This window comes from Quercus lobata, chromosome 5, assembly GCF_001633185.2.
Source record: "Quercus lobata isolate SW786 chromosome 5, ValleyOak3.0 Primary Assembly, whole genome shotgun sequence".
Taxonomy (NCBI): Eukaryota; Viridiplantae; Streptophyta; class Magnoliopsida; order Fagales; family Fagaceae; genus Quercus; species Quercus lobata.
This window is the reverse complement of record NC_044908.1, coordinates 31,719,578-31,747,337: the sequence shown is the minus strand read 5'-3', so window position 1 is coordinate 31,747,337 and position 27,760 is coordinate 31,719,578. Positions and strand designations below refer to the sequence as shown.

The window sequence follows — 27,760 nt, the reverse complement described above, 5'->3', positions numbered from 1 at the left end:
TTACTGTAATTACCCTATTACCCCATTTTTTAAAGTAACTAGCAACTTCCTTACTTTTTCATAGTTGTCAATTTCTTTGGACTCATAAGTCTTTTAATTTTTCAATTCACATAAGAAGCTAAGTCTGAATAACAATAAATTCTGTGTGGATGACGAATGTCCATCCCCAATTCCTAATGAATATATAAACTCTCATTTTTATTCAAAAAATAGTTATGAGCTCCTAAACAAAATTGAATTGGTAACAAACATTGAAATATCACCAATGTATGATATCACCAATATTGAAGTTTCTGAGAAACAAGCCTCTCCCTCCTAACTACTTACCAGATTGGGATATCACCGATACTTGTTCCAGCTAAATTTGATAGAACATAAAACAGATAATAGAACAAAACCTTAGATTAAAAAACTACCCTTGACTAACAAATATTAAAGATATAAAAGTATTGGCAGTAGCGAGAGCTTATACCAATAAGCAAGGTTTGTTGCAATGGATGAAAATCCATAGTTTTGACAGCAGAACCCTGATTCAAGTTGACGACAATAGATTTTGGCAGGTCATTGGTGGAGTCAGATGGGATAAGAGTCCAAAGAGGCCCCCACCTTCTTGACAAAATGCTTGTGACGAAGGCGTCTCGGGTTGGGAGAAAAGAGAGGTTGTGGATGAGGAGACAGTCCGGTAGACTGCTAATAATGTCAATATCTTCGTCATCAGTGTAATTTTTCTGCCTATCTCTCCCTTCTGCTGTCTCCACTCTTTCAATTCTATGCTTCTCTCCTCTCCATTCAATCTGCTTCTAATTCCTCTCTGTTTCTTCTCAATGTAAATTTGAATTCTTTTTTATTTATAATTCAATAGTTATACAAGAAGTTTGCAAAGAAATTATGGAATGGCTAGTAATCAATTCAACCGAAGATGGAAAAGTGGATTGATATGATAGGAATGAGTGCAGTGAGTCATAATAGGCAGTAGCATGAGTGACCCACTTGTCTAAAACTGAAAAGAAAGCATTACTGAAACAAAAACACCAATTCCTTTTGGCTTTCCTAAAGGATGATTAGTTGATTACAATTCCTTTCTTCTTCTTTTTTTTTTTTTTTTCAAAATTAAAATGTATGATATGTTTCTTTTAATAAAATGTAAATATATTAAGGTTTTATGGAATAAGGCAACTACTATGAGAAGTTATTGTAATTCACATAACCCAAAAGCCAAAAGTATCACCAGGTTACTTATTAAATGAAATTGAGCAGAAGATTAATCGATAAATAACTAAACGTAGTAGGCACCATGGAATTTACTTAACATACAAATTAGTCACATGATGGATCCAAAATCTTTTCCAATATAAATCCAACTAGGAGGTTATACACAGTTTTTTTTTTTTTTTTTTACTCTATTTCTCCCCCTTTCAAAAGTCATAAGACATGCCGGATGGCATTCACATGGATAGGTTATGTTAGTTGATTAGAAACTATAGATTAAAATTTTAGATTCTTAAAAATAATAATAATAATAATAATAATAATAAAGAACTAGTCAAAATAAAAATCTCCTAAGTCATCTTCATCTCCTCTCAAAAAAAAAAAAAAAAAAAATAGCCATCTTCATCAAAAGGTCCAGAATCAGAAATTTCTGCATCAATCCGTAGTCATGGGTGGAATCATTGGAATGCTGCAAGTTTTTAATCTGTTCAGAACATCTTTTACCCAAATTTCATGAGAGAGTGACATTGAAACATTTCCTTAAAGTCAAGTGATTCAAGGTGAGGACAACCATCAAGTATGGCCTGCAAGCCATCATTCGTCACCCTATTTCCAATAAGCCGGAGGTGGCGCAATTTGGGCATGTTCTTTGCAATAGCAAGTGCCCCGTAGTCATCATCAAACTTCTCATCACCCTCTATGCCAATGCGAGGTTGTCCATCCCAAAACTGGTTCCATTTTAATGATTTCAAAAGAGGACAATAGCGCCCCAAAGCTTTCAAAGGTTCTTCTGACAATGAAGAAGATGTCATGTCCAGCTCCTCCAATAATAGAAGTTTTGCTACCAATTCACTAAATTTCTTATCCGTAATGTAATAGCAACATACAAGACAAAGGTGTCTAAGCTGACTTGAACTGCAAAAATACCAAGGATGTGATAAAAAATGAACTGGAAGTTATAAACAGACAAGTCAATACAAAAATGTGGAAGAATTCTGCAGCCACAAATTCTATATTGGAGGCAAATAGCTTGAACCCACCATATAGATTGTGAACTGCAGTAAGTCATCAAAGAAATATTGCTTTAGGGCCTCCAGTCCAGTGTGACCCAATTCTATAGGAGGGCTGATTGGTATTGGTGTGCTGTCTATTTTCTATTGTACACACAAAAATCTTTGAAAGAAAAGAAAACTACATATCTAGTTGGGAACATTCTCTAGTCCAAATCATCCAAGCTTCCTACCTAACTTTGAAGCTATCAATCCAATTACTTGTGACCATGTGTCAGCTAATAACATAAGCAAGCTTGCCCAAACATCCACAAAAAAAGGGTTCAATGTTGTTGCAAATTGTTGAAGATGCAAATTACTTAATTCGTCAATTGATATTTGGTTCAATGTGCATTAAATATCCAAAGAAAAAAAAAAGTTTCAATGTGGTTGCAACAACCACTCATTCTGTGGAAGAGTGACAAAACTAATAGCACCCCAAATTTTACTAAAGAAGAAAGAACAAGTTAAGTTATTTCTCTCTTTGATACAAGTGATCATTGGTGTAGGACAAATTAGAAAAAACATGTATACATGTGCTTGTGGTGTGCTTAAAGTTTAATAATACTCGTAGATTTAGGTATAGGGTCAGTAGTTGAATAAGTTGCCGAGTGTGTTCTTCAATTAAGCATTATTGAGGAAATGGTTGTGGTACTTTGAAGAGGCAGGAGAGGAGATCAATTTTGAAGAAGAGTAATAGGTGTGGGGAAGCTTTGGGGTATATGGACAACTGGTAGAGTCAGCAGTAGTCATGGGTGTGACCTATTGAGATCTTTGTTCAAGTGGTCCAAACAATAGTCAAATTTTATGCCAACATTTTTATTGATTATGTAGTATTTTAGGAGTTCAGAGTACTTTTCATAGTCAAAAAAGACGGATAATATCATACTATAAAATTGATATTTAAAACATAAAAAAATTCATAACAAATCAAATTACACCAAAATCAAATAATAATAAGAATAAATATTGTTTTGAGTTTAAACATAAATAGAACAAAATTAAATTGAAAGATCACCAATCGAGGAGCTCGTCTGAGCCAAAGTTCTCGATGTAGACATCTAGCAGCTGGCCGAAGCTGTGATAGTTGGCGTGAATGCACATCTTCTGGAGATAGTATCGCATGTTATAGGGGTCACCGAGACTATGTCTGCAGCAGCTATTGCGCATGTCGATGGCGCGCCACAGCATGCACACCTTCTGCGCAATCCCCAGTATCTCGACTGCGGCCAGTCTCTTCAGAATCGACGCCGTCACATCCCTTGGGAGTTTCAGCCAGTTCCGGGTGGTCTCCTTTTTCTTCTATACTTTCTTTGGAGGCATTTTCGGATTTGGGTTTCTCGAATTTGGTATTTTTGCATTTGATTTTGATTTTGGGCAGTGGAGTGGTAATGAGGTTTTGGTGTTGTATACTAATGTGATTAATATCGTCTGAGAAAAGAGTTGAGAATGAAAGAAAATCCCAAATATATAAGGACTGACACGATTTTTTCTTAAAAAAATTCTTGTACAATCGGGCTGTTTTGATTTGGGCGAAAATGGGTAATTACCCATAAAACCCCAACTATTTAGTTAGTAGGGTCCGTTTGGAAACTAATTGCCAAACTAGCAACTCGAGCCTCAGAGGCTCGATTTAGGGGCCCAAAATCGAGCCTCTGAGGCTCGGTTTATGTCCTTTGAAATGGCCTTGACGTGGCAGGAGTGTACGTGGAACTCGAGTTTTTAAGTCTCGAGTTCCACGTAGGTGCCACCTAAACTCGAGTCTTTGAAACTCGGTTTACATAAAAATTTAAACCGAGTCTCAAAGACTCGAGTTTCAAATAATACATTTTCAAAAATAACGCCTCTCACCTCACACAAATCACTCTCCTCTGTCACTCACCCTCACCCTCACCCTCACCCTCTCTCTCACACAGAGCAAACGCTTTCTCACTCACTGTCTCACCCTCTCACACACTGATCCGTCACTGACTTTCTCCACTCACGCTCTCACTCACCGGCTTCTCCGTCTCATTGTTCGCACTCTCAGTCAATCTCACTCTCAGTCTCAGTCAGCCTTCGCCAGAAGCTTCGATCAAGCGACAGCAACCTTTTTCTTTCTACGCGGTCTCTCAAAACTAAAGAAAAAGGTGAGTTGCTTTGTACCCACCGTTTACTGTTTGGTTGCCGAGAAACATGCATGAAAAATTAAAGAAAGTCATCAGTCACGAATTTGTTTTCTATTTTGGGTTCTGTATTGAATTTGTAATAAAACTGTTAAACCTGCTAAAAAAAGAGCGAAAGTTTATGGTGTTTTGAGATTGAATTGGTTTGTGGGTTTGATTTTTTTTTTTTTTTGTTTTGTTTTGTGCTTTGTTCTGTTCGTGGGTTGATGTGTTGATATGAGGGAAATTTCATACTCATTTGCTAATACTATGCATTGTTTTGCAGTGATGATGTTAGGGTTAGTTAACTGGGTCTTTGTTAAATTAAATTGTTGATGTTAGGGTTTGTTAAAGTTGATGATAGGGTTTGTTAAAGTTGATGATTTAGTGTTTAATTTGATCCATGTTACTGAAAGTTTGATGACTTTCTTCTTGGTAAATTTGATAATGTCTTAAACCCCTTTTTATTTTTCTAATTTTGTGAATTCTGCATCTGTGCTCCTTTAAATTTTATTTACATTTAAATATTTCAATTGGGTTGTCATTTTAAATTTTTTTTGCATTTAGTAATTTTAAATTTTCCATATGAAGCGTATGCTTAGTGTAATTGTAATTGGATAATGATCAAAATATACTTATAATAGATTGATTGAAAGATTTAGGAGATATTGGAATGGGCTTGGTTGCTTCTCTTAGGATTATTTCTGTTCCTTCTTTTTTAAAACAGAGGAGCCCTGTGGCTAATAGCTTCTGTTGAGGTTGTATTAGTTATGGGTTGAGAGCAGGAATTTAACTCTATGAGATATAATCTTTTGTTGTTCCTGTTTTTGGTGATCGTAGCCCCCATACCTATATTTTCTTGATTCAAAATTCTAAGCTAGAGTGTATTATTCACCTGCTAAAGGCCAGCTATGATCTTTGACGAAATTTCTGGGATATAAAAACAATGAAACCATATATTTTACACTGATAAAAAGATGTCTGCAACCTAGCCAGTGAATTTTGTTGGAGTCGTGTGCAAGTTTCGAAGTTAGGATGCAATCTTTCTTTTCTTCTTTCTTTCTTTCTTTTTAAGTAAGTTTTGGCCCTAAGGTGAGGGAGAAGGAGAGATTCAAACTAGTGGCCTCCAGTTTTCATGAGGCGTGGTCCCCAACATAGATCATAGCTGGCCTTTAGAAACTGTATAATAATTAATACATTCTAGCTTAAACAGTGTCCAATCTTTAACTTCTATAAACATTAGCTTTAAACAGAATGTTGAGATGTTTAGAAACAATTGCAAAACTTAAATAGAGAACAAGTGCCATATAATTAGCAAGTTAAACCATATGAGCAGCTATACATGCATGCATACACATGCCCGAGAACAACTAAAGAGACAAATTGACATAGAAGATGCCCAACAACATTAAATCAACAAAATATTGCCTGTTCGATAGACCATTTTCCTTCAAATAGTTGAAAGTCTCCTTCAATCATCTTAAACTCAATATCACGCTTTTGACCAAAAGGAAGGCTTTCAAGTTCTCTTTCATAACAATCAACAATTCCTTTCGCATTAAATTTCAGCCCAAATGCCAAGTTTTGCTGTCCAATCTGTTTTAAAGGTTGTAATTGCACAGTAAGTAGGATCAAAGGCAAAAGGTCAGAACTAAACTTAGTGGAAAACTTGTTTCAAGATGAGGTCTGCAGTCTATGTCACATAACAATATCAATGTGTGGTAAAACAAGAGGCATAGGGTGATTTAGGAAAAAACATCGAGTGCATTGCACTTGAAATAACCCATGCTGACACAAAGAGGTAAACAATGGAAAACTTGTTTCAAGATAAGGTCTTCAGTCTATGTCACATAACAATATCAATGTGTGGTAAAAAATGAGACAGAGGGTGAATTAGGAGAAAATAATGAGTGCATTGCACTCAAAATAACCCATGCGAACACAAGGAGCTAGCACACCAATGTGCAGGCAGAACAGATATGGCTAGGGTATTAGTATCTTTTAGCCAGAAAATGCATTTTCCCCTTCTTCCTTCTTTGAACTCCTTTCCCGATGAACCTAAGCTCCACTCCCCGCTACACACTACTCCTTGTGATTCACTCTCTTGGTGAATCTAATTTGAAAGTTTATTATTAGTTTATTCTTTACACATGTAGATGAAATGGAAATCTCAAATATGTTGTAGGTAAATGACCCAATGTACAGCCCAATCACATTTTCAATCAATATAGGCTCATTTTTACTCAATATGACCTTTAAGCCAAGTGCACTCTCTTGGCGACCTCCATTTGATGTCATTTGTTGATTTTATTGACTCTCTTTCTTTGCGATTGTATTCTTTGAAAATCTATTGTTCCCATCTTATTATGTGTCTTTATCTTTTCCTCTTCTATAAAATTTTTTTATTATCAGAAAAATAAAGATCTTTAAGCTTGTTACTACTTCAAAGCAAAGGATAAAACTTCGTAGAATCGTATTCATAGGTAATCAGGATGTTGAGAATTTCCTCACAAAACAGTTCAATGTCATCTGTGAAAAGGAAATATGAGATTTTCATAATCCCCATGTTTTGACCTCCTACATTAAACCCAACAATAAAACCAATTTCTACGTCCAATTCGCACTACTCATGGGTTAGTAGTTTGAAACGCCGCTAGAGTAGTAGGTTGGGATTCCTTATGTCAATTTGTTGGCTTTGGGATTGGAGATGGCAGAAGAGTTAGATTTTGGAATGATATTTGGTGTGGTGAGTCCCTTTTAAATAATATAGCATCACATTTACTCTTGTCGATTGGTGTTGCATGTGGAAGGGTAGTGGGTTATTGTGGATCTCTTATTGCTGCATTGTGCAGTTGGCCATAAACTGTGGTCTATTGTCTTCTCAAAAAAAAAAAAAAAATTGTCTTCTCTATTTAGGAGTTATTGTGGATTATGTAGCGTGGATGCCAAATTTGACCTATTAATGCTGATTGATTTTGTTGGATTTGATTGATGCTGATTGATACTATTTGATGGATTTGATTCTATTTTATTTTATTTCTCATATCTCTTATGTAATCTTGTTATGAGGTTTTTTTTCCCAATGTCTAATGTGATTTTGGGAGCTGTTTTAAAGGGTTGAAAATTCACTATTGTAGATAGTTGGTTCTGGATTAATGAAATTGGGTTGGAAGTTTTCTTCTAGTGCCTTGTGGTGATTCCAAGCTAACCCATTACTTGGTGTTGGTTCCAAGCAACCTTAGGTAGTAATTACTAGTTTTGATTTTCCTCAAACCCTAGGTAGTGATTAATAGTTTCTATTTTTCTATTTTCATCCTTGGTAGTGATTCCTAGGTTCTATAAATTTTGTTCTTTTTGTTTCCTCCAACTCTAAGTTCCCTTTTAAGATTTTATTGTCCTTCTGTTTTGGTATGTGTGGTATCTGAGCAAACCACGATCTAGTCTCTAGGAAAGTCAAGAAAGCCACCATAATTGCTACCCTCCTCAATTGACCATCACAAGTTCACAACATAGTCAACCTCCAAAACCTCAAATCAACTCCAAAACCTCAAATCAACTCCAAAAACCTATCCAAAAAAAAGAAAAAAAGAAAAAACGACCCTCAATTACCTCCAAAGCCAGCTTAAATCCAAATTCCCCATAATTCATTAAGAAATAAAAAACACCCTCAGCATTGCCAACCCAATCTTTGCTGCAACCTACAATAGAGTGGCAAGACCCATCCTAAACACCCCAACCAGAGATTTTATTCGTCACAAATCCAGAGGGTCCAACTGTCATTCAACCATGAACCAATTCATGTTGAGTACATTACCCACCCAAGTCATCGTTGTCAGCTATGAAAACCACAATCGAACCTCAATGAAGGCCAAACCCATTTCAAATCACCTTGAACTCGATCTGGCTTCACCAATTGAGCCCAAGACTTTGGCAACACCCTATAACCGAATTCCCTGCTGTGAGGTGACTTGCCTCATGAAGCTAACCACCTCTTTTGGTTTAGTCTTTCATCTTTTACTGAATTCTCATTGTACAAAGTGGCTTTAGTTGCTCTAACTCATACCTATATATTTAAGCATATTGTGTGTTCAATTTTGAAATTAACTGCTTATCATTCTTCTTCAGTATGGCTGCTGCAAATGCTGGACGCATTGACTATACACAGCCTGGACCCATTGACGACTCAGTGTTGACACAACAGGCGACGCATCGGTCTGAAGCTATTTGGAATGGGCGGGTAAAACACTCAACTAAAACAGTAACTTGTGCACATGCATTTAATCCATACAATGTACACATATTTGCATATACTATATTAATCCATGATTTTGTTATGTGCAGGATCCAGGGTCCATTACCTGCCGTAGTCGTAGTTCAGAGTTCTCCAAGCAACCTCCAATGGTGGACAACCGAGTGAGGAACATCATCACCACAGTTGGTTTGGAGGGACTCCTGTGGGTCCCGGGTAGAGAGATTGACAATGGCCTGATAACGGCCTTAGTGGAGCGATGGCGGCCCGAGACTCACACCTTTCACATGCCACATGGTGAGGTGACCATCACATTGCAGGATGTGGAGGTTCTTCTCGGGCTTCCTGTTGATGGTGACGCTATAACAGGGAGCACACAAAAAACTTGGGTGAATGTGTGCCGGGACTTCCTTGGTTTTCAACCTGTAACTCAAAATAACCATAAGCAACTTGATGGGCAGAGGATTCTCATCAACCGCCTTTTGGAGGAAGTTGCTAACCCATTGCCGCCTGATGCTGAAGAGGATCAGCTGCATAAGTACGCACGATGCTACATCCTAGCGCTATTGGGGGACACAATATTCATGGACAAATCCGGCGATAGGGTGCATTTAATGTGGGTGCAGCAGTTGGAAGACCTTCACAATCCACGGAGGTACAGTTGGGGAAGTGCTTGCCTTGCATGGTTGTATCGAGAGCTATGCAGGGCAAGCGAGGACACCAGTCAGATTGATGGGTGCTTGTTGTTGCTCCAGTACTGGGCATGGGCCAGGTTCCCCTATTTGTGCCCGACAGTTGAGCGAGGCCCGCCAGTGGGTGCTTACGGTCCTCCAGTACGTGGTCCACTATCCCTGAAGTAAGTCTCTACCTCATACTGCTATAACATACTGTCTTCACCAAAGCACGAGTCTTATATTATGTTTTGAGTTCTTTTTCTATTTGGTTCTAACTTCTTCTTGAGGAATTTTATTTGCTATTTGAAGTCGTAGTCTCTTTAGGTTTTTTATAAAGGCTTTATTGTAATCAGTAACACTCATAGAGAGAGTCTCTTTAGGTTATTTATAAAGAATGTAAAAGACATTACATATAATGAGTAAGAGGTGAATTCTTAGTTTTTAGCTTAGGCCCCCCTCGTGAATTCCTAGCCCAGCCAGCCCCCCTTATGAAGTACATTTACAGCCCATATATTTACACATATGTTGAAAAATTAAGCCCATGACCCATGTAAATCAAGAAGAAGAAGAAGAAAACTCAGAAAAACCTAACAGAGAAAGTGAAAGTCTGAAAGATGAAGGAAAAAAGAAAAAAAGAAAAAAGTAAGGAAATTTAGGAGAGGCGAGACAAAGTCACAGAGAGATAGAGAGGCTGAGGCGAGGCAGTTGCTATTGCTACTTCATCTTCTTTTTCTTCTTTCTTCTTTTTCTTCTTCTTCTTCTTTCTCTTCGTTCACTAGTCCTTCTTCAATTCTATTTTGAATTTTCATTGCCTTGTTTTGTGTTTTCTTTCTTGTTTTGTGAACCTAGCATGTGACTAGTTGTTGGAAATGACAAAGAGACTTGAAAAAAAAAGTTTTAGGCTTTGTTTATGTGGGTCCACACGTAATATATAAGTAATAAAACTAGTACTGCAATATTTAACTTGAGCTTTTATATTTCTGTTTTTTAATAGTAATTTTTTAAGAATATTTTAATAGAAAAATTGTTTTAATAGTTTTTTTTTTTTTTTTTTTTGAGAATCAATAGTATTATTATAATTATTGGGTAGAGTTTTAGACTTGAAATTGATATATTAGTTGAAATATGGACTTATAGTTTTAAGACTCAATAAATTATATGGATGTTGACTCATAATATATAAAGAAATATAAGCATATAAAATTATAAATAAATAAAAAGTATAAAAAAGCTAACTTTGAATTAATTACTATTGCAATTCACATGACCTCACCCTCCACCTTACTTTCAATTTCCTCTTATTTCTTCATCTTAAGTGATTACAAAGTGCCCTCAAATTTCAATTTCCGTATATTTCCTTTAATTTAATATATGTGATTACATTATAGTTTTAACATTATCTCAGTACTTATTGATCCATTCTTCTTGATTGTAGGTGGTTGTGGGTCCCAAACAAGAAAAATAGGCCCGCCCACATCTTCAGGGACAGGTATCGCGAGCAACTAGCTTCCATGTTGCCAGACCAGGTATGAAAATGCCTTATTTTACGCTTTTACGAACGTCCATATAGGTTTCGTGAACTTTGAAATATAAACATTGTTCCCTAATGTGTTGTGTACTTCTTTTTTGGCTATTGTAGGTGGTGTGGCAGCCATATGAAGCTCATTTTGACGACCTCCCGCCGTGGTGTGTTGCAGGGAGGGCCGTATGGACGGCAAGGGTGCCGCTTGTATGTTTCCACCTAGTAGAGAAACATACACCGGATCGTGTTGTTCGTCAATTCGGGATGATCCAAGAAATTCCCCGCGCTGTTAACACTGACAAAGTGCTTCATGGCATTGATTTGAGGGGGAAGATCGGTGTTAATTGGATGCAGAAGCATGCTGCGCATATCCTTGAGTGGGGTAATCGCTTTGATCGGCGTTGCGAAGCTGTGCTTGGTGATATGCCTCCAGAGCACGAGTACCACGACTGGTTCAAAAGGGTGACTCGGAGGTTCATCGATAGGCCTGGTGCTGTAGTGACTCTGCTGGTAACTTCTCAATGTCTTCTACATGTTATAGATTGTGTGTCTTACCATGAAACCACTGTTTAGAGAGCATGATGTTTGTTACTACATTTTTTGCTTAGCACTTCATCTCCCTTTAATTTGCAATTATTAGTAGCAGAACCAACATTTATTTTATTATCAATTGGCATTGTTGATTTCGTATTGCAGGTCTAATATGTGTGGTTTTTCCATGTGCAGATTGAAGGATATGTCCGTTTGTTGAGGCGTCATCCAGTGGGCACCGAGGACCACAACGACATTACTGAGGTGCTGACGGCAGTGCAGGCGATGACACGTGTCCAACCTCCTATCCCTGAGGCCCCGATTGAGGAGGCAGCTATGCCTACCGGCCCAAGCACGAGCACAGCTCCGGCCGGATGTCAATCTCGTCCGCTTGTTGCTACCCCCCAGCTTGTCCCTGCCCCCGATCCCTCTGCATCCACCTCACATGCATCTGCCAGCCCCACCATACCTTCATCCACCCCACATCCATCCCCTACCGTCACCATCCCTTCACCCAACCCACATTCAGCTCCTACGCCCACCATCCCTTCACCTAGCTCACATCCAGCCCCTACGCCCACCATCCCTTCACGTAGCCCACATCCAGCCCCTACGCCCACCATCCCTTCACCCACCCCCCATCCATCTCCTTGCCCCACCATCCCTCCACCCACCCCACTTCCTTGTGATGGGTCTGACGTCCGTCCACCCACCCCACAGTCATTTCTTCAGCTGTCACCCATTCCATCCTTTGACCTGGGTACCCCACCTGACATGCAGCAGGAGCCACCCTCCCATAGTTCGTTTAGTACCCCTTCTTCAGCCATTGACGCACCCCATGTTCAGGCTGAGCAGGCGGTTGGGTTACCTACAGCGGCTGAAGCTCGGCCTAAACGCATATCAAAGGCACCTCCGTGTGGGACAGGGGGGCACAAACATGGACACAATGTTGGGCCTGAGGCATCTGACGAAGGACATGCAAGACCTCCTCCTCATTATACGAGACGGCGTAAGATTCAAAAAAGGTATCTGAAAGCTTAATATACGTGTTTCAGATATTAGGAATGACTTATGAGTGAGTTATGAAAAGTCCCTGTGGCAATGTGTCAGGTGTAAGGTCAATTGTGCTGGTGGCACTTGTTTTGCCAAGCTTACTTGTGTAGTTTTCAGTGTCTTGTTTGTGTGTAAGGTCTCGGTGTGCTTCTGAGCTGTCATATTTTGAGGAAGGTGTTCTTCTATGTTATTGTGAAGCTGTCAAATTTCCTGTTCAAATTGGTATACATTTTATTAGGTGGCATCCTGCATGTAAAGTCTGTTTAAATGATGCTCTAGCGCAAGAATGGTCTAGTGGTTCAATTGTGTTGCTTGCTTTTTCCTGGTCATGGTAAAAGGTGTCTTTGTTGGGGTCCCAATGATGGCATTTAGTAATTCTCTGTATGAAGTAGAAAAACTTATCTCAAAATTGAGGAATGATTTTATTTGTATTTATTTTTTTTTGGATTTTAGGGCTGTTATAGTCATCTCAATCCGGACCAATCAAAATTAGTTTCCATACCACTCAAGATTTGTCAGTATGAATTTAAAGCTTTCTTCACTTTTATTTATACAGAATAGTTGGTGCTTATAGTTAGTGCAATCTTCCTGACAGATCATTTCTTTTGCTGTATAATTTATAGGAATAGTTTAGCCTTTTAAGGAAAAAAATTGTAAAATCTACTCTGTTTGTGTATCTATATATCTCGTATAGCCTCTCATTGTTTGGTGTTGTGCTTCTTATTAATTAATTTCCTATGGAAAGCAGAACTTTTTAGTCAGTGTTTTAATTGCTTTGATCTAAGATTCATTTTACATGTAATTCTGGCAGGTAGAAATGGACATGGAAGAGACACCTGGACTGCAAGAAAGAATGCCTGAGAATAACATAGTACCCCCTCTAGGAGAAGATACACCTGATGGTATGCATCAATCCTTGGCTTTATACCTAACATAATATTGATTTTATCTGATATGGCTTGACTCAGGGGTTGTATGTATCTCTATTTGTGTGTTTTCCATAGTATTACTGCCTCTGCATTTATATGCATTTAGCAAGTATACTTTTGTATCTTTAACGGCACTCTTTGCTTTACACTTAGAATCCTTATAATAGATTCGTTAAAAGTGTGTCTATTTCTTATGTGCCTTTTTCCTTTATAATGTTTGAGCTTGTGTTAAGGCTGGTTTGGATTGATCCGGTTAGGTAACTGATATCATTTTACACAAATGTTCCATAATTTTTCTTTCTTCACTTGTTTTCCCTAAAAAAATGTGCTTTTGTTAATATATCTCTAACCACATTTGACATAAGAAGAAATCAAGGAATGTGGATGTGGAAGATCTACAATTAAAATTGAAAAGGATAAAAAGAAAAAGAAAAATATAAAATCAAGACACTCATTGAAAACAAGGATTGTGTCATAGCAGTTGGAGTTAGCATTGTCTATATTGATTATTCTTTTCTTCACCTCCCCTTTTCCTTTTAAACAGAAATGTTTAAGCTTGGTTAAGGCTGGGTCAGCTGGGTAAATGATGAACTTGGTTGTTGCTGTGACGGTGATGAGAGGTTACTTGTTGCAGAATATATGCCTACTGATACATTAGCAAAACAGTTATTTCATTGTAAGTTTGTAAGCTTATCCTTGGTGTTGTTGCATGAGCACTACTCTATATATAATTGTATGTTATCTATTAACTAAATCCACTCTCTAAGTTTAATCTTATAAAATGCAAGAAGGGGGGGGAGGGGTGGATATGGAAGTTGCTGGAAAGTTTCATTAAGTTGATTGTGGTATTGTGTGTTCTCTTTCAAGGGGATGAGGGTTGGGGATGCATAAGTCAAGCACATTTAATTAGGCACTCCTAGGCAAATGGTTATGGAGATTTGGAGTAGAGAGGGAGTAGCTTTGAAGGTGTGTTATCTCTCCCAAATATGGTGAAGCTTAGGGGAAGAGGGGGGTGGGGGGGCTGGATCATGGATTAGGTTAGAGGTTCATAGGGGTTTTGTCTTTGGGGCATTCAAGGAGGTTGGGATACTTTTTTGTGTTATATAAAATTCTTTGTGGGGGATGGTGCATGAATTCGGTTTTGGCATGATTTTTGGTGTGAGGACCTTTATTTGAAAAATGATTTACTTGAATTATTTCTGATTGCAACCTATAGGATTTCCTTCGTTGCCTTCTATTTGGGTGGAGAACATAGTTGGAATTTGATGGCGCAACCATTGTGTGGTTAGAGAAACAATATCATCTTTGAAAGCTTAAGATTAAGGGAGAGCCCAAGAATAAGTGCCCATGGGCCTTCCGAGGGAGTTTCATGAGCAATGCCGGCGGTCATTAGAGATTGACTATTTGAAGGTTCTTTCAGTTTCTGTTTTGTCTCCTTTTTAAAAATATTAAAAAAAAAAAGAAGCATTTTTCCTACTATATGGTATTTTTCCTTCCAGAACGAGCTGTTGTCATTACATGGACTGCTTTAATAGGTCTCTTTTTTTTTCCCCCTTTCTGACATTCATTGTCATTGTTTTGATACTATTTAATGATAGATGTTCTACTGTTGGGCTCGAGATGCTGCTTTAAGTGTCACTAATAGGATAGTGGAATCCAAATCTGAAGTACCTGAGGTTAAAGTTTGTAATGCTGCATTGCGTCTCATGCTTCAGATCCTGAACTGGGATTTCCATTTAAATAACAATAGCACGAAAACCAGTATAAATGTTTTCTCTGCTGGAGCTAGGCTTGATATTGATTCATCTAAGCGATCTGAGTGTACCTTAGTGCAGGTAATGATCTGTGTGTGTGTGTGTGTGTGTGTAAGATTGATCTGAAACTAAACGTGCTGATTGAAAGCATTTATAATTGATAGATAAGTTCCTTAAAATTTCTTTACAAAAAAGAAGAAGAAGGTTTTATTTTGTTGTTGTTTTTGTTTTCCAACAAAACATCTTATCAAAAAAGGAAAAAGAAAAAACAGAAGGGATTTATACTTGGATCAAAAAGCCAATCTTAACAATTTAATAATATAGTCTACATCAATGCCATGTTTGTCTATAATTTTCATTTTATGTTCTGTACAAACCTCTTGCTAGATCACATAATAATTTAAAGCTCCTTATGTTTATAGTCATTTACATTTTTTGGGTTCGCTTTTCATGCTGCTTGTAGCCTGGTCCTGCTTGGCGTGATGTTTTGATTTCAAGTGGTCATATTGGGTGGCTTGTGAACTTATATGCGGCACTTAGGCAAAAATTTTCACGTGAAGGTTACTGGCTTGACTGCCCTATTGCAGTCTCTGCTCGAAAGCTAATTGTGCAGTTCTGCTCATTACCAGGAACTATTTTTCTTTCTGGTACAAGTGTTCCTGCCTATCCACATGTCCTTTTTTTTACTTACAACTAAGAGCTTGTAGTTGATGCAGATCTAATGCCCTTGTATAAATAAAGTTTTGATGCTTTCATCTGTCATTTGTTGAATAATCTCTGTATAAATGTTCTCTAGAATTTTATAAATACTAATAGGTGTCTCTTACTGTCATATGTATGAATTTATAGTTAAATTACAGTAATTTAAAATGAATTCTAGTTTAATGAACTCATTTATAATTGTTATGATATTTCCCTTTCAGCTTTCCTTCTTAATATGAGCAACCTTGTTACCAAGAAATTAAAACTGTGGCTTTCTTTGGAGTTATTTATAAATATATAATTGTTTATTAACTACCAAATATATTCTTGATAAACTACATAAGCTTCATATCTGATGTGAGATGATCAAAATAAAACTTTTTATCTTTTTTATGGAAAAAGATAAACTTTATTTTGCTAAGCTAAAAAAGTCTTAAAGTATGAATTTCCCTCATGAGGTGTCATGTCATGTTGTTGCTTTAGTAGTTAAATCACCTCACCAGTGATGTGTCAGGATTCAAAGGGTTTACTCCTAGTAAAAATATAGGTTAAATTTTAAGTTTTAAAGAGAAATTTAATCCTTCATAGTGTGTTAATTATGACAGGAATGTTGACATCTGTAAAATGTAGAATTTCTATAGAAATTGAGTGCAATTTTTGAACAAGATTAAAGCCTTTAAAGATGAATCATTAAGATCGAAAGACAACTTTGGGGACTTAGGGACTTGGTGGGAGAATGGTAACTTTCTATGATATATGCTCATCTCTCTGCTCATTACCATGGATTGAATTTAAATCTAGAATGCTGGAGCACCTAGTAATTCATTAAACGGGTCTTACCAAAGGAGGCTTTTGTGTGCCAAGCTAATTCCTTAGTGGTGCTCATGTGCATCCCTATATCCATCTTGATTCCTTTGGCTTTTCACCTAGGAACTGAACTCTTAGAAATCATCATGTTCAATGAAGAATGATTGAATCATTGCTTCTACTGCAAACTTTGTTCAGAAACCACACTGTAAAATTAAGAGTAGATTGAATCTCAGGATCATTGCTACTATTTAGGGTACCAAACATGTTCCCTTAAATTAATGCTTTTATGTACACCCAAAAAAAAACAAAAAAAAAAAAAAAACCTTGCAATAGTAAGAAGAGTTTTGTTTGTAAACATTTGGTCTGACTGGCAACCATTTTGAGATTCTTTGTACTTAGGAATTTTTAATTTGTTATCGTGAATCTTCTTATGTTTTATCCGTTTCTCATGCAGGAATGGATGCCCAAGTTGCTTATGGCTTCCACCATTTACGCAATGAAAAACCTTACCTTGCACATGGTCCAGTTGCAAATAAGGTCTGGTTGAATGTCTTGATTGCTTTATCTCTGAGTTTGATATATGCATTGAGGTGTTATACGATCAAAATTGCAGTTTGATTTAGTTTAGACCTTGAAGACTCTTAATTGTGCTGGGCCACTTTGGTAGGTGGATGTCAGTTTTTAATCTGCTACTTGGTATATAGGAATTTTATGTAGGCCTTGTCTAGAACCTGAACGAATATGAATATCAGGGGTGGGGAAGTAATTTACAATTTCTTACATATATTTAACATTTCTGTATTACTAATTTCCCTGGTATTAGTTTTCTTTAGTACATGTTTTAAACAAGATGAGAAAATATATTCCCAATTAGACATGAGTTTATATCTATGTTATGCAATAGTAGAAAATGTGTTGGGTGTTGTAACTTAATTGCTATGTAGCTAATTTTGTTTTCCTTCCAGAGTTCAGAAATATGTTCCTTCCTGCATGCTGCACCTTAACAGAAGAATGACTTAAATGTTGAAATGTCAAATATGTTGTCCAAATAATTTGAAACTTGGTCAAATGAGTTTGATGTAGCCAAAAAATATTCAAAGAAGAAAACGCATACGACTTAACTGCTGAAATTGTAACTGTTCCATTAGCCATGAGTTTTCTCTAGAAAACATCTTTTTAAAGCCACATGCTCTCGAACTTAAAGGAACTCCTCCGTCCATATTTTAGATTCCAAATGTAAAGAATCTTGAGGTGGAACAAGTTTTCAGAAAGGACTAGAAAACAGAACAGCCAGGATGATAGAATAGACTGGTTGAAGTATGCAATTAGATTTAAGTGCTTAGGATTGTTCACTTGAAGTTTTCCTTTGTATTTTGTTCTTTTTTTTTTTATATTGATAATGTAGGAAATCAGAAAATTTAATCTTTTAAGTGCGATTAGATATCGATTGAAGCTTGGTTTTTGCGTTTCCTACCTTTTCTTTTTGTTGAGAAATAGAGAAGTCACAAAACACATTTAAAAAAAAAAAGATAAATCAGAAAAACTTATTTTTGGAACAGCCAATTTACATATATTATATATAAATATATCATTTTGTTTTCATGTGTTCAGATGCAACTTGTTTTCATTATTATATATTATTATCATGGTCCAATATATGTGACTCTGCTTCTTAAAATTGTTCGATGGGGTTATATATTAGGTCTTACTAATACAAGATTGCTACTAATCCATTTGTTATTACAGCTGATCTACTCTGGTTACAGTTGTGCTCAAGGTTGGTTCATCACTCCTTGCTCGAGCGATCCAAGTTTAAGGTCAGATATCTCTCTACTAGAATTGATTATATTTATTTTGATGGTTGTCTCTGCTTGTTAATTTGTCTCAAAGCAAATGGACAGTTTATTATTCTAAGTAGAATTTCTTTTCAATTTGATTGTAGTGTTGAAATGAACACTAGAGGAAGTGCCTTTTGAGCGTCGTGTACAAAGGAACATGTTATTAGAACTGTAATTAAACGGAAGTGTATTTGTATATAGTATCTTTTCCTGGTTCAGAAGAAATCATTCTTGATTTTGTGGATGAACCATAGTCTTCTCATCTTGTTTTGATTGGCTTGAAATGCAGGCTTTTTATTCCACTATATGTTCTCAACTAGTAGTTTTGAACTTCTTAAAGCCAAATCACTTATTGAGAGCTTGAAATCAAAGCATATCTAGGGATTAGTTACTTTGGAGGTAAAATTACTTTGTAGAAGTATCAGCGTCATAGTTATGAAGTTACTTGGGATGCTAAGAGATTTGGCCTGAATTTTCTTAAACTGGGGGTTGCAATTGCTGAACATATTTTATGCTTTACTTCCACAGGGTAAAGTTTCAATAATGTTAATGGTGAGAGCATTAATGAGGTCAATTAATGAATTGTCAGGTTCAATTTCCCTTCTTTGCAGAGATTTACACCTTTCCAAAAGGGAGGAATAAAGCTTCATGTTTTCTTCTTCTTTCCTTTTTCTTTATTTATTTATCCTTGAAATCTTCTATCTTATCTTAGTTTCTTTGGAAGTTTTGAGGGACTTAAATACTGAAAAAGGCAACTTGCTAACCTTGTTCATTTTAGTTTTGATCAAATAGCATTTTTGCATGTCTCTCCTGTCTCCCTTGGGCAATATGGAGGCCTATCTCTAACAGCAGAAAAAATAGTGTCATATTTCTAATTCTCCAGGAGGATGGGTTATATTTCTTAGCATAAAACTGTCATTGTTTGTGATATATATATATATAAACTAATCAATGATGGTTCTCTTAGAGCATTTGATTTATTTGTATTCTTATGATCCTTTGTGTTCATCATTGTAAGCCCAAGGTCTTCTTTCTTTATTAACGAAATTGAATTCTTTCCTATTAAAAGCGCATGCCTAATAATTTGGAGTCATAGAATTGAGTTATTTGGCATTTTTGTTTAAGCAATGGGTGGCTGTTTTATTCAATTCCTTAATATTCTCTCAGGAGTGATTCTTTTACTTTGATTATTTGGCTAGAGCTCCTCTCTCTCTCTCTCTCTCTCGTTTAATATTCTCTCGTTTAGAAATTATTGGACTACAGGCTGCTGTTAGGAAATACCTTGGCTGTGCCGTTTAGCAAGGATAGGATTTGTATTATCTTCCTAGATGAGGATCAATCTTTATTGGTTCCTTTGGATGGAAGAAGTATTTCAATAGAATTTCAATTTTTAGTTTAAATGGTTTGAGTTAGTATGAAAAGTAATCCCTCTGTCTCATTTTGTTGGTCCTATTTAGAATATCTAGCTTTTTAAGAGACTATCATTTAATGCAATGTCTTTTAAATAAAAAAGATATAACCAAAACTAACCTCATTAATTCTCTTGTTGCCTTCTTATCTTGTTGCCTGAATTCTATAGAAATAATTAAATCAACTATAAATTAATAAATAATGCAACATGTATGTAGGTTAATGGCCGTAGAAGCTAAAGTGAAAGTAACGTCAAAGAAGTGCCCTCGAATAGATATTTCATCCTACCAAGCAACTACACGCATATTAAGATAAATGACTGTTGTCTAGTTGTCTTTATTTCCTATATCCTTTGTAATATCTACATTCTGAGTTGGTCTAAGTTATTTGGCCAATAAACCATAGGCTTGATGATGGGTTGTAGAAATTAAAAGGAAAGCCCTTTTCTTTTTTTTTGGGGGGGGGGGGGGGGTTTTGGTGTTTTCCTATGACATTGCTGTAATTGTAAGACAGGCAGTTTCAAAGGGGTGGCAAAATGTATCAAATAAGTACTGACGAAAGGGACCCTTTAATGCACAATGTCCTTTCCAACCAATAAAGATGAGTAACCTAATTAGGTTTTTGTCTATTAGTGAGGGGAAGGAAATGTCTTTATCAAAGTACCATAGGATGAGATGATCAACCAAAAAAAAAAAAGTACTAGAGGATGAAAAAATCCACTCGTTTGTTAGTGGTCCACTTATCTATAATGAGCTTGCTCCATAGTTTGGGGGCCTGCCAAGTGCCAAAGATGGGCATATTCTCTTTTCATTTCATGTGCCTCCCCTCCATCCACCATATCATGCTTTCATGCTTTTATAGAATTTTTAGGATATCTACGGTACAATGTGAAATAGTTAACCAATTCTTCTTTTCAAAAAAAAAAAAAATTCCCTATGTATATGTGCATTCTCTGCTGATCAGTATTTGGGCTTTAGAGATTAGAGGTTTGTGCATTCTCTTCAAATATCTTTCAAACGATTGACTTGTATCTATTCATTCTTAAACAATCTGATTTGCAGGACTCTTGTAAATATGGAATTCAAAGAGATGCTGCTTATTTTCCCCCACGTCGTACTGAACAGTCACATGTTATGGGGCCATCCTATCCTCTGATGGTTTGTACCCTTTAGTTGCTTGAGCTCTTGGTATATGATCTTAGCTAGGGAAGTAATTATGTATATATCTCACAGACTACTGTATGACTCTTTGTAGGTGGGGATTCAATCACATGCAGTGGATATTAGTGCAGATGAATGAACGTGAGAGGTAGGGTCCAAGGAAACTGATGAAAAGGCTGATGAGGTTCTAAAGTAGGATATTTTGGATTGTTGGACGCCAGAAAATCACTACGGATGGACTGAATCTGAGTGTTAAACATGTTGGGTTTAGACCATCTGTAATGATTTTCTGGAGTCCAACAATCCAGAATATCCAACTTTAGAACCTCATCAGCCTTTTCATCGGTTTCCTTGGACCCTACCTCTCACGTTCAAGTAGTGTCAAATATGTTGGAGCTAATCTGAATGAAGGTTTTGAAACCTTAATTGAATAAAAAGGTATGCTTGTTTCCCAAATATTGCAACCTTGAATTAGCATAACGAGATTTTTATCAGGAAAACAAACTCAATTTATATTTATACAGCCGTAGCTTCAAAATTTTTGTAGGCTTTTTATGTGGGTTGCTGATAAATGTACCTTCATTTTAACTGAAGGAGATTCAGCTAAGGCTCTTGCAGTAAGTTGTTGTGTCACTGTGTAGAGTTTTTTAGCATTAAAGTTAGCTCTATTGGGTTTCACTTTGTATGATTTTCGACTTTATTCATTGTATTACAGTTGTCATGAAGCGTCATGCGCTGCTTGAGTCACTTTGATTTCCTAATGTAATTATATTACTTGTAAATTTATCACACCCTTTTTTTTACATAGAGTGGAAAAAGCACTTTGCCGAAATGGATGTGGAAAAAGCACTTTGCCGAAATTATCATTTGGATTTTGAGAAGCCAAGAGGGGGTGAAGTTTTGCTTGGGGAGCATAATGTCCTGCCAAACTATTTTGAGCAAAATCAGGTGTGTTAGTGTCTACAATGTTGTATCTCCCATTTATCTAATGATCATGGTGTTTCTACTTTTTCATGCTTAATTCTAAGCTCCAATGGTTTTACAAACATATACATGTACTTCATATATATTTTTATATAATTGGCAGTTTGTATGTTTTGCTAATTGTTTGCTTGTGCTAACTGACACTGACCCGCATCTATTTTAGGCTGAGGCACTTCATTTCAATAAAACAGTGCTTGAGACAGTAGTAGAAGCTGCAGAGGACTGGAGAAGTGATGACATAAAGGGACTCCTTGGGCGTTGTAATTTTAAAGCTGATATGCTTGATAGAAAGGTTTCTCTTTTGAGTGGTGGTGAGAAGGTAAGCTAAAACTGTATGCTCTTATGCGATTTTGTATTCTCTCGTAGTGGACATATATCTGGCATTTATGTGTGCCATAACAAGTTCTGTTTTGTGCTTCAGATCTTTAACTGGAACATGTACCTATCAAGAAAAAAAAAAAGACAAAAAAACTGTAACTGGAAAATTAATTTATAATTTTCTTAGTCTCTTGTATATACACTAGAGTAGTATTGTACTTTAATGGAAAGCAGAAATTATCAACAGCATGAATTTCCTAGTCTCTTGTATATATTTCATAATGTTAAAGAGTACTATTGTAGTTTAATGGAAATAAGAAAGTGCAGCACAATCTGGTGGATTTCATTTCCGGTGATAGTTTGAGGATTTTTGGACAAAGTCTTGTGATTTCCTGAATGAAAACTGCTGAGATGATAGACAAAATATACAACTAAAAACCATTACATGATTTTGTCTATGTCATTCTTAATGACAATGGCCTGATTTTTCAGCATGGTTTTTGGTGTTTCTTTTCCACCCCTTTGTCTAAAAAAAGATTATTTGTTGAGTTTTAGTTGGACCCAAGGAGATTCTAGGAAGGGTGGAAGACACAAATATTTTGTGGATTTTATGTATCATTTGGAAGTTAGATGTATGACTTAAACTGGATCTATTTCAATGCATCCAGTGATCTACATGTGTAATTTTTTTCCTGGCATAGGGTTGCACTTGTGCCTGTGTAAATATGTATGCTTGTCTGTTAAGCCCATTGAGGCCTAATTTGTGATCATATCATGAGATACATTATTGACATTGTTAAGCCCATTATGCAACTATAAATGAAAAATAAAATAAAATTATCATATCCCATGTGCATAGCTTAGTGGGAGTCTGGACGTTGTCCTCCATGCAGTGCAATTATCCAATTGCTAAATTTATTAGTACTTTATGACCTTGTGTATATATTACAGTATTATCTTGAGAAAAATCTTGATGCGAGGATGAGGGAGGTAGAACGTGAGGCCGAGCTGATATGCTGAAGGCTCCTAAAATTAATGCCAAATCGAAGATGTCTAAGGTAAGCATTGTTGTTATTATTACCAGCATTATGAAACAGGAAAGGAAATGATATAGCTTCATAAGCTTCTGCTGTAGCAATCTGAGTTGAAATTTAGATTTTGTTCCTCTAATAGGCCGAGAAGGAAGCCCTGAAGAAGCAGAAAAGGCAAGCATTTCAGCAGGCAAAACAAAAATCAAAAGGAACGAAGAAATATAAGAGGTGGAATTGATTGATTCACCCATATTCCTCATTGAAGATTCCTCCAATGTTTCAAATTTTTTTTTTACTTGTAAAAAAGCCTAGGAGATAAGGTGGCCTGTTGTGAGCCAGGTAGTTGTCCTCATGTATATAATTTAAATAGAATTATAGGAATTACTTGAAATTAAGGCTGTAATTGAAAATCTTGTTCTAGCAATTTGTTCTCCTTTACTAATGATTGCAGAACCCCGACAACATGCATTTATGCTTTCGAAAGCCATATAATGTAAGGAAAACATGAAGGTAGGAGTTCAGGGACTATTTGATTATACCCCCTTTTGAAAACCTGGTTGTAGATATCATTTTACCATAAATCCAACAGATTTATTGAATGTATGAAGTGTGCTAAATAAATGAAGCCTAAATTCATAAAATACATTCAAGTATGACATGGTAGCCTCCCAGAATGACGTTAAACCCACCGGTAGCTAGCTACTACTGCTTTGGTTGTTAATTATTATTATTATTTTTTGGCTGACACAGCTAGTATTGTGTTAGACTAAGTACATTGGTTCGTTGGGGTGCCTACCACGAACCTTCTTGGAATGAATCTTAAAATTTTGTATGTGATAGTGGTTGCATCAAAGATGGTTGTTGTTGCTGTTCTGAAACTTGCAACCATTGGCAACGATAGATGTAAACTTTGAACTAGATTTGTAGATTCTTATCCCAAAAAAAGAAAAAAGATTTGTAAACAAATAAAATAAATGGAATGTTAAATTGCTAACTTGGTTTCAAACTATTTGGGCTAAATTTAATTTAACACTCAAGTACTATTTCTATAATTGTATCAATATATTTTTTTTTAGACATACTATTTGTATCAATTTAATCACTTAACTTTCAAAATCAAGCCAATGTCATCATTAGGTGTGAATTTTTTTAGTAACTTTAATAAAATGGCCACCCTCCAAAAAATAATAATAATAATAATAAAATGGCCAAACTACAATTTGTTGGTTTTTATAAATTTGTCACAGTTTTAGTTTTAGTTGGGTCTTGTTAACAGATGCCCTTAGATTATTTCTTACCAAATCATTTTTAAGGACAAAAAGTATCTCCCAATTTTTTTATCAGATGCTTTTAAAAATAGTTCCTAAACCTTAATTCTATATAGAGCATCGTTATCTTTTCCCCACATTTAATAGTATCAATTTTGTCCCTCTACTTTCAAATCAATTTTGTTCGTACACTTTTAAAACCAATTTCTAAGAATAAAATTAACTTGATTTAAATGTTGAAAGTCGAGATTAGCACATTTATATTAACATTGATGCCATGCTTAAAGTTATATATATACACACTATTTGTCAAAGTAATGGGGAAGAATAACGTTTTAGTTAAGGTAAGTAATATTCCTATATGAATGCACTCAATTGTAAATTTGCAGCTGTGCCATAACTATTTATTTTTTTCAAAAGTAATGATATTTTAGCAAGGGAATAGAGTATTACATGCACAAGGAGTGCCTGGTACGTGCCTTTTTGTTAATAAGAGATGGTTTGATAACAGTTTGAATACATTTTTATCTAAACAATCTCATCTTGTTTACCAGGTTCATCTTGAACGGAAATATGTTGTTGACATTGATAAAAATATCGATATCACGAAGATAACTCCATCAACAAGAGTTGCTCTCCGTAATGACAGTTATGTGCTTCATTTAATCTTGCAAAGCAAAGTTGATCCATTGGTCAACCTCATGAAAGTTGAAAAGGTTCCAGATTCCACATATGACATGATTGGCGGTCTTGACCAGCAAATTAAAGAGATACAGGAGGTTTGCCTCGTGTACCGTTTTACTTTCTGCATTTAAACTGGTAGTGGCAATGGTGACAGTGAAGTGCAGCGGACTATGCTGGAGCTTCTCAACCAGCTGGATGGATTTGAAGCATCAAATAAAATAAAGGTATCCTGTGTGTTTTCATTATGCAGCTTGGGTTGTTTAGTTTTTGGTACTTTTCTTTATTGTGACATCAACTATTTAAACAGATTTTGGAACTTATTGTAAGTATTTGCCAAGCATGTAAAAAAGAAGCTTCATTCTTGTAAAGATTGCCAGTATTTTATTGAATTTAAACAATCTCAACTCTTTTGGATGGATTTGGATAGAATGATAAGTATAGTCTTGTTAATTCCATAACGAGATTTTGCACTGGGCTATTAAAGTCTTCAAAAGTGAAAGATTGTGTGTTTTCTCTGTGCATAATCATATTGTCACAGATTTTTTTTCGTTTTATTTTTGTTGCAGGCTGTGTGCACAGAATCTGGGATGTTTGCTCTGTGGGAGAGGAGGGTTAATGTAACACAAGAAGATTTTGAGATGGTAGTGGCAAAGGTAATGAAGAAGGAGACTGAGGAAAACATGTCATTGCGGAAGCTATGGAAGTAGTGTGTGTCCATGTTAATGTTTTGTTTCACTCCACCACCCTGAATATAATTGATCCGTGGCTTTGTTCTTCACACACAGCCAACAGCTCTGTTCTTTGTATGGATTATGAAGCACATGGGGGTGCCTACACTTTGTTGAAGTTTTTTAAATACCACTGGCATCTCTGTTTATTTTGTTAAATATTCTTTTGTGATACATTTTTATGTAATATGTGTTTAATTATTGTAAATTTGCAGCTGTGCCTTAATTATTTATTTTTTTGAAACGTCATGATATTTTAGCAAGAGAATAGAGTATTACATGCACAAGGAGTGCCTTAGGAGTGCCTTTTTGTTAATAAGAGATGGTTTGAAAACAGTTTGAATACATTTTTATCTAAACAATCTCATCTTCTTTCCCAGGTTCATCTTGAACGGAAATATGTTGTTGACATTGATAAAAATATCGATATCTCCAAGATAACTCCATCAACAAGAGTTGCTCTCCGTAATGACAGTTATGTGCTTCATTTAATCTTGCAAAGCAAAGTTGATCCATTGGTCAACCTCATGAAAGTTGAAAAGGTTCCAGATTCCACATATGACATGGTTGGCGGTCTTGACCAGCAAATTAAAGAGATAAAGGAGGTTTGCCTCGTGTACCGTTTTACTTTCTGCATTTAAACTGGTAGTGGCAATGGTGACAGTGAAGTGCAGCGGACTATGCTGGAGCTTCTCAACCAGCTGGATGGATTTGAAGCATCAAATAAAATAAAGGTATCGTGTGTGTTTTCATTATGCAGCTTGGGTTGTTTAGTTTTTGGTACTTTTCTTTATTGTGACCTCAACTATTTAAACAGATTCATCTCTTATTGTAAGTATTTGGCAAGCATGTCAAAATAAGCTTCATTCTTGTAAAGATTGCCAGTATTTTATTGAATTTAAACAATGTCAACTCTTTTGGAAATCGAGTAATTCAATGTGGTAAATAATCGAGTAATTTAAAAAACGTAATTCAATGTGGTTAAATAATTCTGGTCACCTGCGGCCAAAAAAGAAAAAAAAAATTCCCAGTGGAACTCGAGTATGTTATACTCGATTTCCATAAATGGAAATCGAGACTCTAAGACTCGATTTCCATTTATGGAAACCGAGTATAACATACTCGAGTTTTACTGGGAATTAAAGGAAAAATCCCAGTAGAACTCGAGTATTTTATACTCGGTTTCCATAAATGGAAATCGAGTCTTAGAGTCTCGATTTCCATTTATGGAAATCGAGTATAACATACTCGAGTTCCACTGGGAATTTTTTTTTTTCTTTTTTGGCCGCAGGTTACCAGAATTATTTACCACATTAAATTACGTTTTTTAGTTCTCAAATTGGGGTAAAAAAAAAAAGGAAAAAAAAATCCCAATAGAACTCGAGTATTTTATACGTTTTTTAGTTCTCAAATTGGGGTAAAAAAAAAAAGGAAAAAAAAATCCCGATAAAACTCGAGTATTTTATACGTTTTTTAGTTCTCAAATTGGGGTAAAAAAAAAAAGGAAAAAAAAATCCCAATAGAACTCGAGTATTTTATACTCGGTTTCCATAAATAGAAATCGAGTCTTAGATACTTGAGTTCTTTTGGATGGAATTTTTTTTTTTTTTTGCCGCAGGTGCATGGACCAGAATTAGTTTTCTCCCCTACAGCAAATTTTGCAGGGTCCAGAACACATCAAACAACTACATACTAGCATATGATAGGCGAAGG

At 36.0% G+C, this 27,760-nt stretch overlaps 5 protein-coding genes, 2 long non-coding RNA genes and 1 pseudogene across 9 annotated transcripts; 7 read left to right on the top strand and 1 right to left on the bottom strand.

Annotated features, from left to right (window-relative positions):
- Positions 1-994: 994 nt before the first annotated feature.
- LOC115990351 lies at positions 995-3,812 on the bottom strand (annotated as a pseudogene).
- Positions 3,813-8,611: 4,799 nt separating this feature from the next.
- Positions 8,612-11,549, top strand: LOC115990349 (serine/threonine-protein phosphatase 7 long form homolog). The gene is made up of 5 exons (XM_031114188.1): positions 8,612-8,639; positions 8,744-9,507; positions 10,761-10,851; positions 10,965-11,357; positions 11,544-11,549. Exons 2-5 carry the CDS (start codon positions 8,801-8,803, stop codon positions 11,547-11,549), a joined length of 1,197 nt encoding a protein of 398 aa, XP_030970048.1. The 5' UTR covers positions 8,612-8,639; positions 8,744-8,800.
- Positions 11,550-11,599: 50 nt separating this feature from the next.
- On the top strand, positions 11,600-14,000 carry LOC115988987 (vegetative cell wall protein gp1-like). Of its 2 annotated transcripts, XR_004091731.1 has the most exons (3): positions 11,600-12,403; positions 13,243-13,333; positions 13,905-14,000. XR_004091731.1 is itself a non-coding variant. In XM_031112630.1 (2 exons), exons 1-2 carry the CDS (start codon positions 11,664-11,666, stop codon positions 13,244-13,246), a joined length of 744 nt encoding a protein of 247 aa, XP_030968490.1. In that variant the 5' UTR covers positions 11,600-11,663; the 3' UTR covers positions 13,247-13,484. The 2 variants fall into 2 exon arrangements, 1 of the variants encoding a protein (XP_030968490.1); XM_031112630.1 differs by lacking the exon at positions 13,905-14,000 and having other exon boundaries at positions 13,243-13,484.
- Positions 14,001-14,471: 471 nt separating this feature from the next.
- Positions 14,472-16,072, top strand: LOC115988988. Its single transcript, XM_031112631.1, has 3 exons — positions 14,472-14,770; positions 14,959-15,195; positions 15,578-16,072. Exons 1-3 carry the CDS (start codon positions 14,708-14,710, stop codon positions 15,809-15,811), a joined length of 534 nt encoding a protein of 177 aa, XP_030968491.1. The 5' UTR covers positions 14,472-14,707; the 3' UTR covers positions 15,812-16,072.
- Positions 16,073-17,060: 988 nt separating this feature from the next.
- LOC115988990 lies at positions 17,061-19,147 on the top strand. 2 transcript variants are annotated; one of them, XR_004091733.1, is made up of 4 exons: positions 17,061-17,163; positions 18,373-18,443; positions 18,754-18,863; positions 18,993-19,141. It is a non-coding gene; the product is annotated as an uncharacterized LOC115988990 (long non-coding RNA). The 2 variants fall into 2 exon arrangements; XR_004091732.1 differs by having other exon boundaries at positions 18,754-19,147.
- A 2,703-nt stretch (positions 19,148-21,850) lies between these two features.
- LOC115988989 (ABC transporter F family member 5-like) lies at positions 21,851-22,361 on the top strand. Its single transcript, XM_031112633.1, has 2 exons — positions 21,851-21,982; positions 22,182-22,361. Exons 1-2 carry the CDS (start codon positions 21,866-21,868, stop codon positions 22,344-22,346), a joined length of 282 nt encoding a protein of 93 aa, XP_030968493.1. The 5' UTR covers positions 21,851-21,865; the 3' UTR covers positions 22,347-22,361.
- A 791-nt stretch (positions 22,362-23,152) lies between these two features.
- Positions 23,153-23,563, top strand: LOC115988915. Its single transcript, XR_004091705.1, has 2 exons — positions 23,153-23,394; positions 23,510-23,563. It is a non-coding gene; the product is annotated as an uncharacterized LOC115988915 (long non-coding RNA).
- A 1,389-nt stretch (positions 23,564-24,952) lies between these two features.
- Positions 24,953-26,688, top strand: LOC115990348 (26S proteasome regulatory subunit 8 homolog). Its single transcript, XM_031114187.1, has 4 exons — positions 24,953-24,979; positions 25,190-25,414; positions 25,886-25,972; positions 26,428-26,688. The coding sequence occupies exons 1-4, from the start codon at positions 24,953-24,955 to the stop codon at positions 26,686-26,688; spliced, it is 600 nt and encodes a 199-aa protein (XP_030970047.1).
- The last annotated feature ends 1,072 nt before the right edge of the window (positions 26,689-27,760 follow it).

What these genes read in the sequence shown, in the direction of transcription:
- LOC115988988 (XM_031112631.1), top strand. Translation starts at nt 14,708, where the DNA reads ATGGGCCTTCCGAGGGAGTTTCATGAGCAATGCCGGCGGTCATTAGAG. An exon ending in TAGAGATTGACTATTTGAAG is followed by an intron (nt 14,771 to 14,958) that starts GTTCTTTCAGTT and finishes ATTTAATGATAG; the next exon opens with ATGTTCTACTGTTGGGCTCG. An exon ending in CTGAGTGTACCTTAGTGCAG is followed by an intron (nt 15,196 to 15,577) that starts GTAATGATCTGT and finishes TGCTGCTTGTAG; the next exon opens with CCTGGTCCTGCTTGGCGTGA.
- LOC115988989 (XM_031112633.1), top strand. Translation starts at nt 21,866, where the DNA reads ATGGATGTGGAAAAAGCACTTTGCCGAAATTATCATTTGGATTTTGAG. An exon ending in ACTATTTTGAGCAAAATCAG is followed by an intron (nt 21,983 to 22,181) that starts GTGTGTTAGTGT and finishes CATCTATTTTAG; the next exon opens with GCTGAGGCACTTCATTTCAA.
- LOC115988987 (XM_031112630.1), top strand. Translation starts at nt 11,664, where the DNA reads ATGACACGTGTCCAACCTCCTATCCCTGAGGCCCCGATTGAGGAGGCA.
- LOC115990348 (XM_031114187.1), top strand. Translation starts at nt 24,953, where the DNA reads ATGGGGAAGAATAACGTTTTAGTTAAG. An exon ending in AGAATAACGTTTTAGTTAAG is followed by an intron (nt 24,980 to 25,189) that starts GTAAGTAATATT and finishes CTTGTTTACCAG; the next exon opens with GTTCATCTTGAACGGAAATA. An exon ending in TTGAGATGGTAGTGGCAAAG is followed by an intron (nt 25,973 to 26,427) that starts GTAATGAAGAAG and finishes CTTCTTTCCCAG; the next exon opens with GTTCATCTTGAACGGAAATA.
- LOC115990349 (XM_031114188.1), top strand. Translation starts at nt 8,801, where the DNA reads ATGGTGGACAACCGAGTGAGGAACATCATCACCACAGTTGGTTTGGAG. An exon ending in CGTGGTCCACTATCCCTGAA is followed by an intron (nt 9,508 to 10,760) that starts GTAAGTCTCTAC and finishes TCTTGATTGTAG; the next exon opens with GTGGTTGTGGGTCCCAAACA. An exon ending in CTTCCATGTTGCCAGACCAG is followed by an intron (nt 10,852 to 10,964) that starts GTATGAAAATGC and finishes TGGCTATTGTAG; the next exon opens with GTGGTGTGGCAGCCATATGA.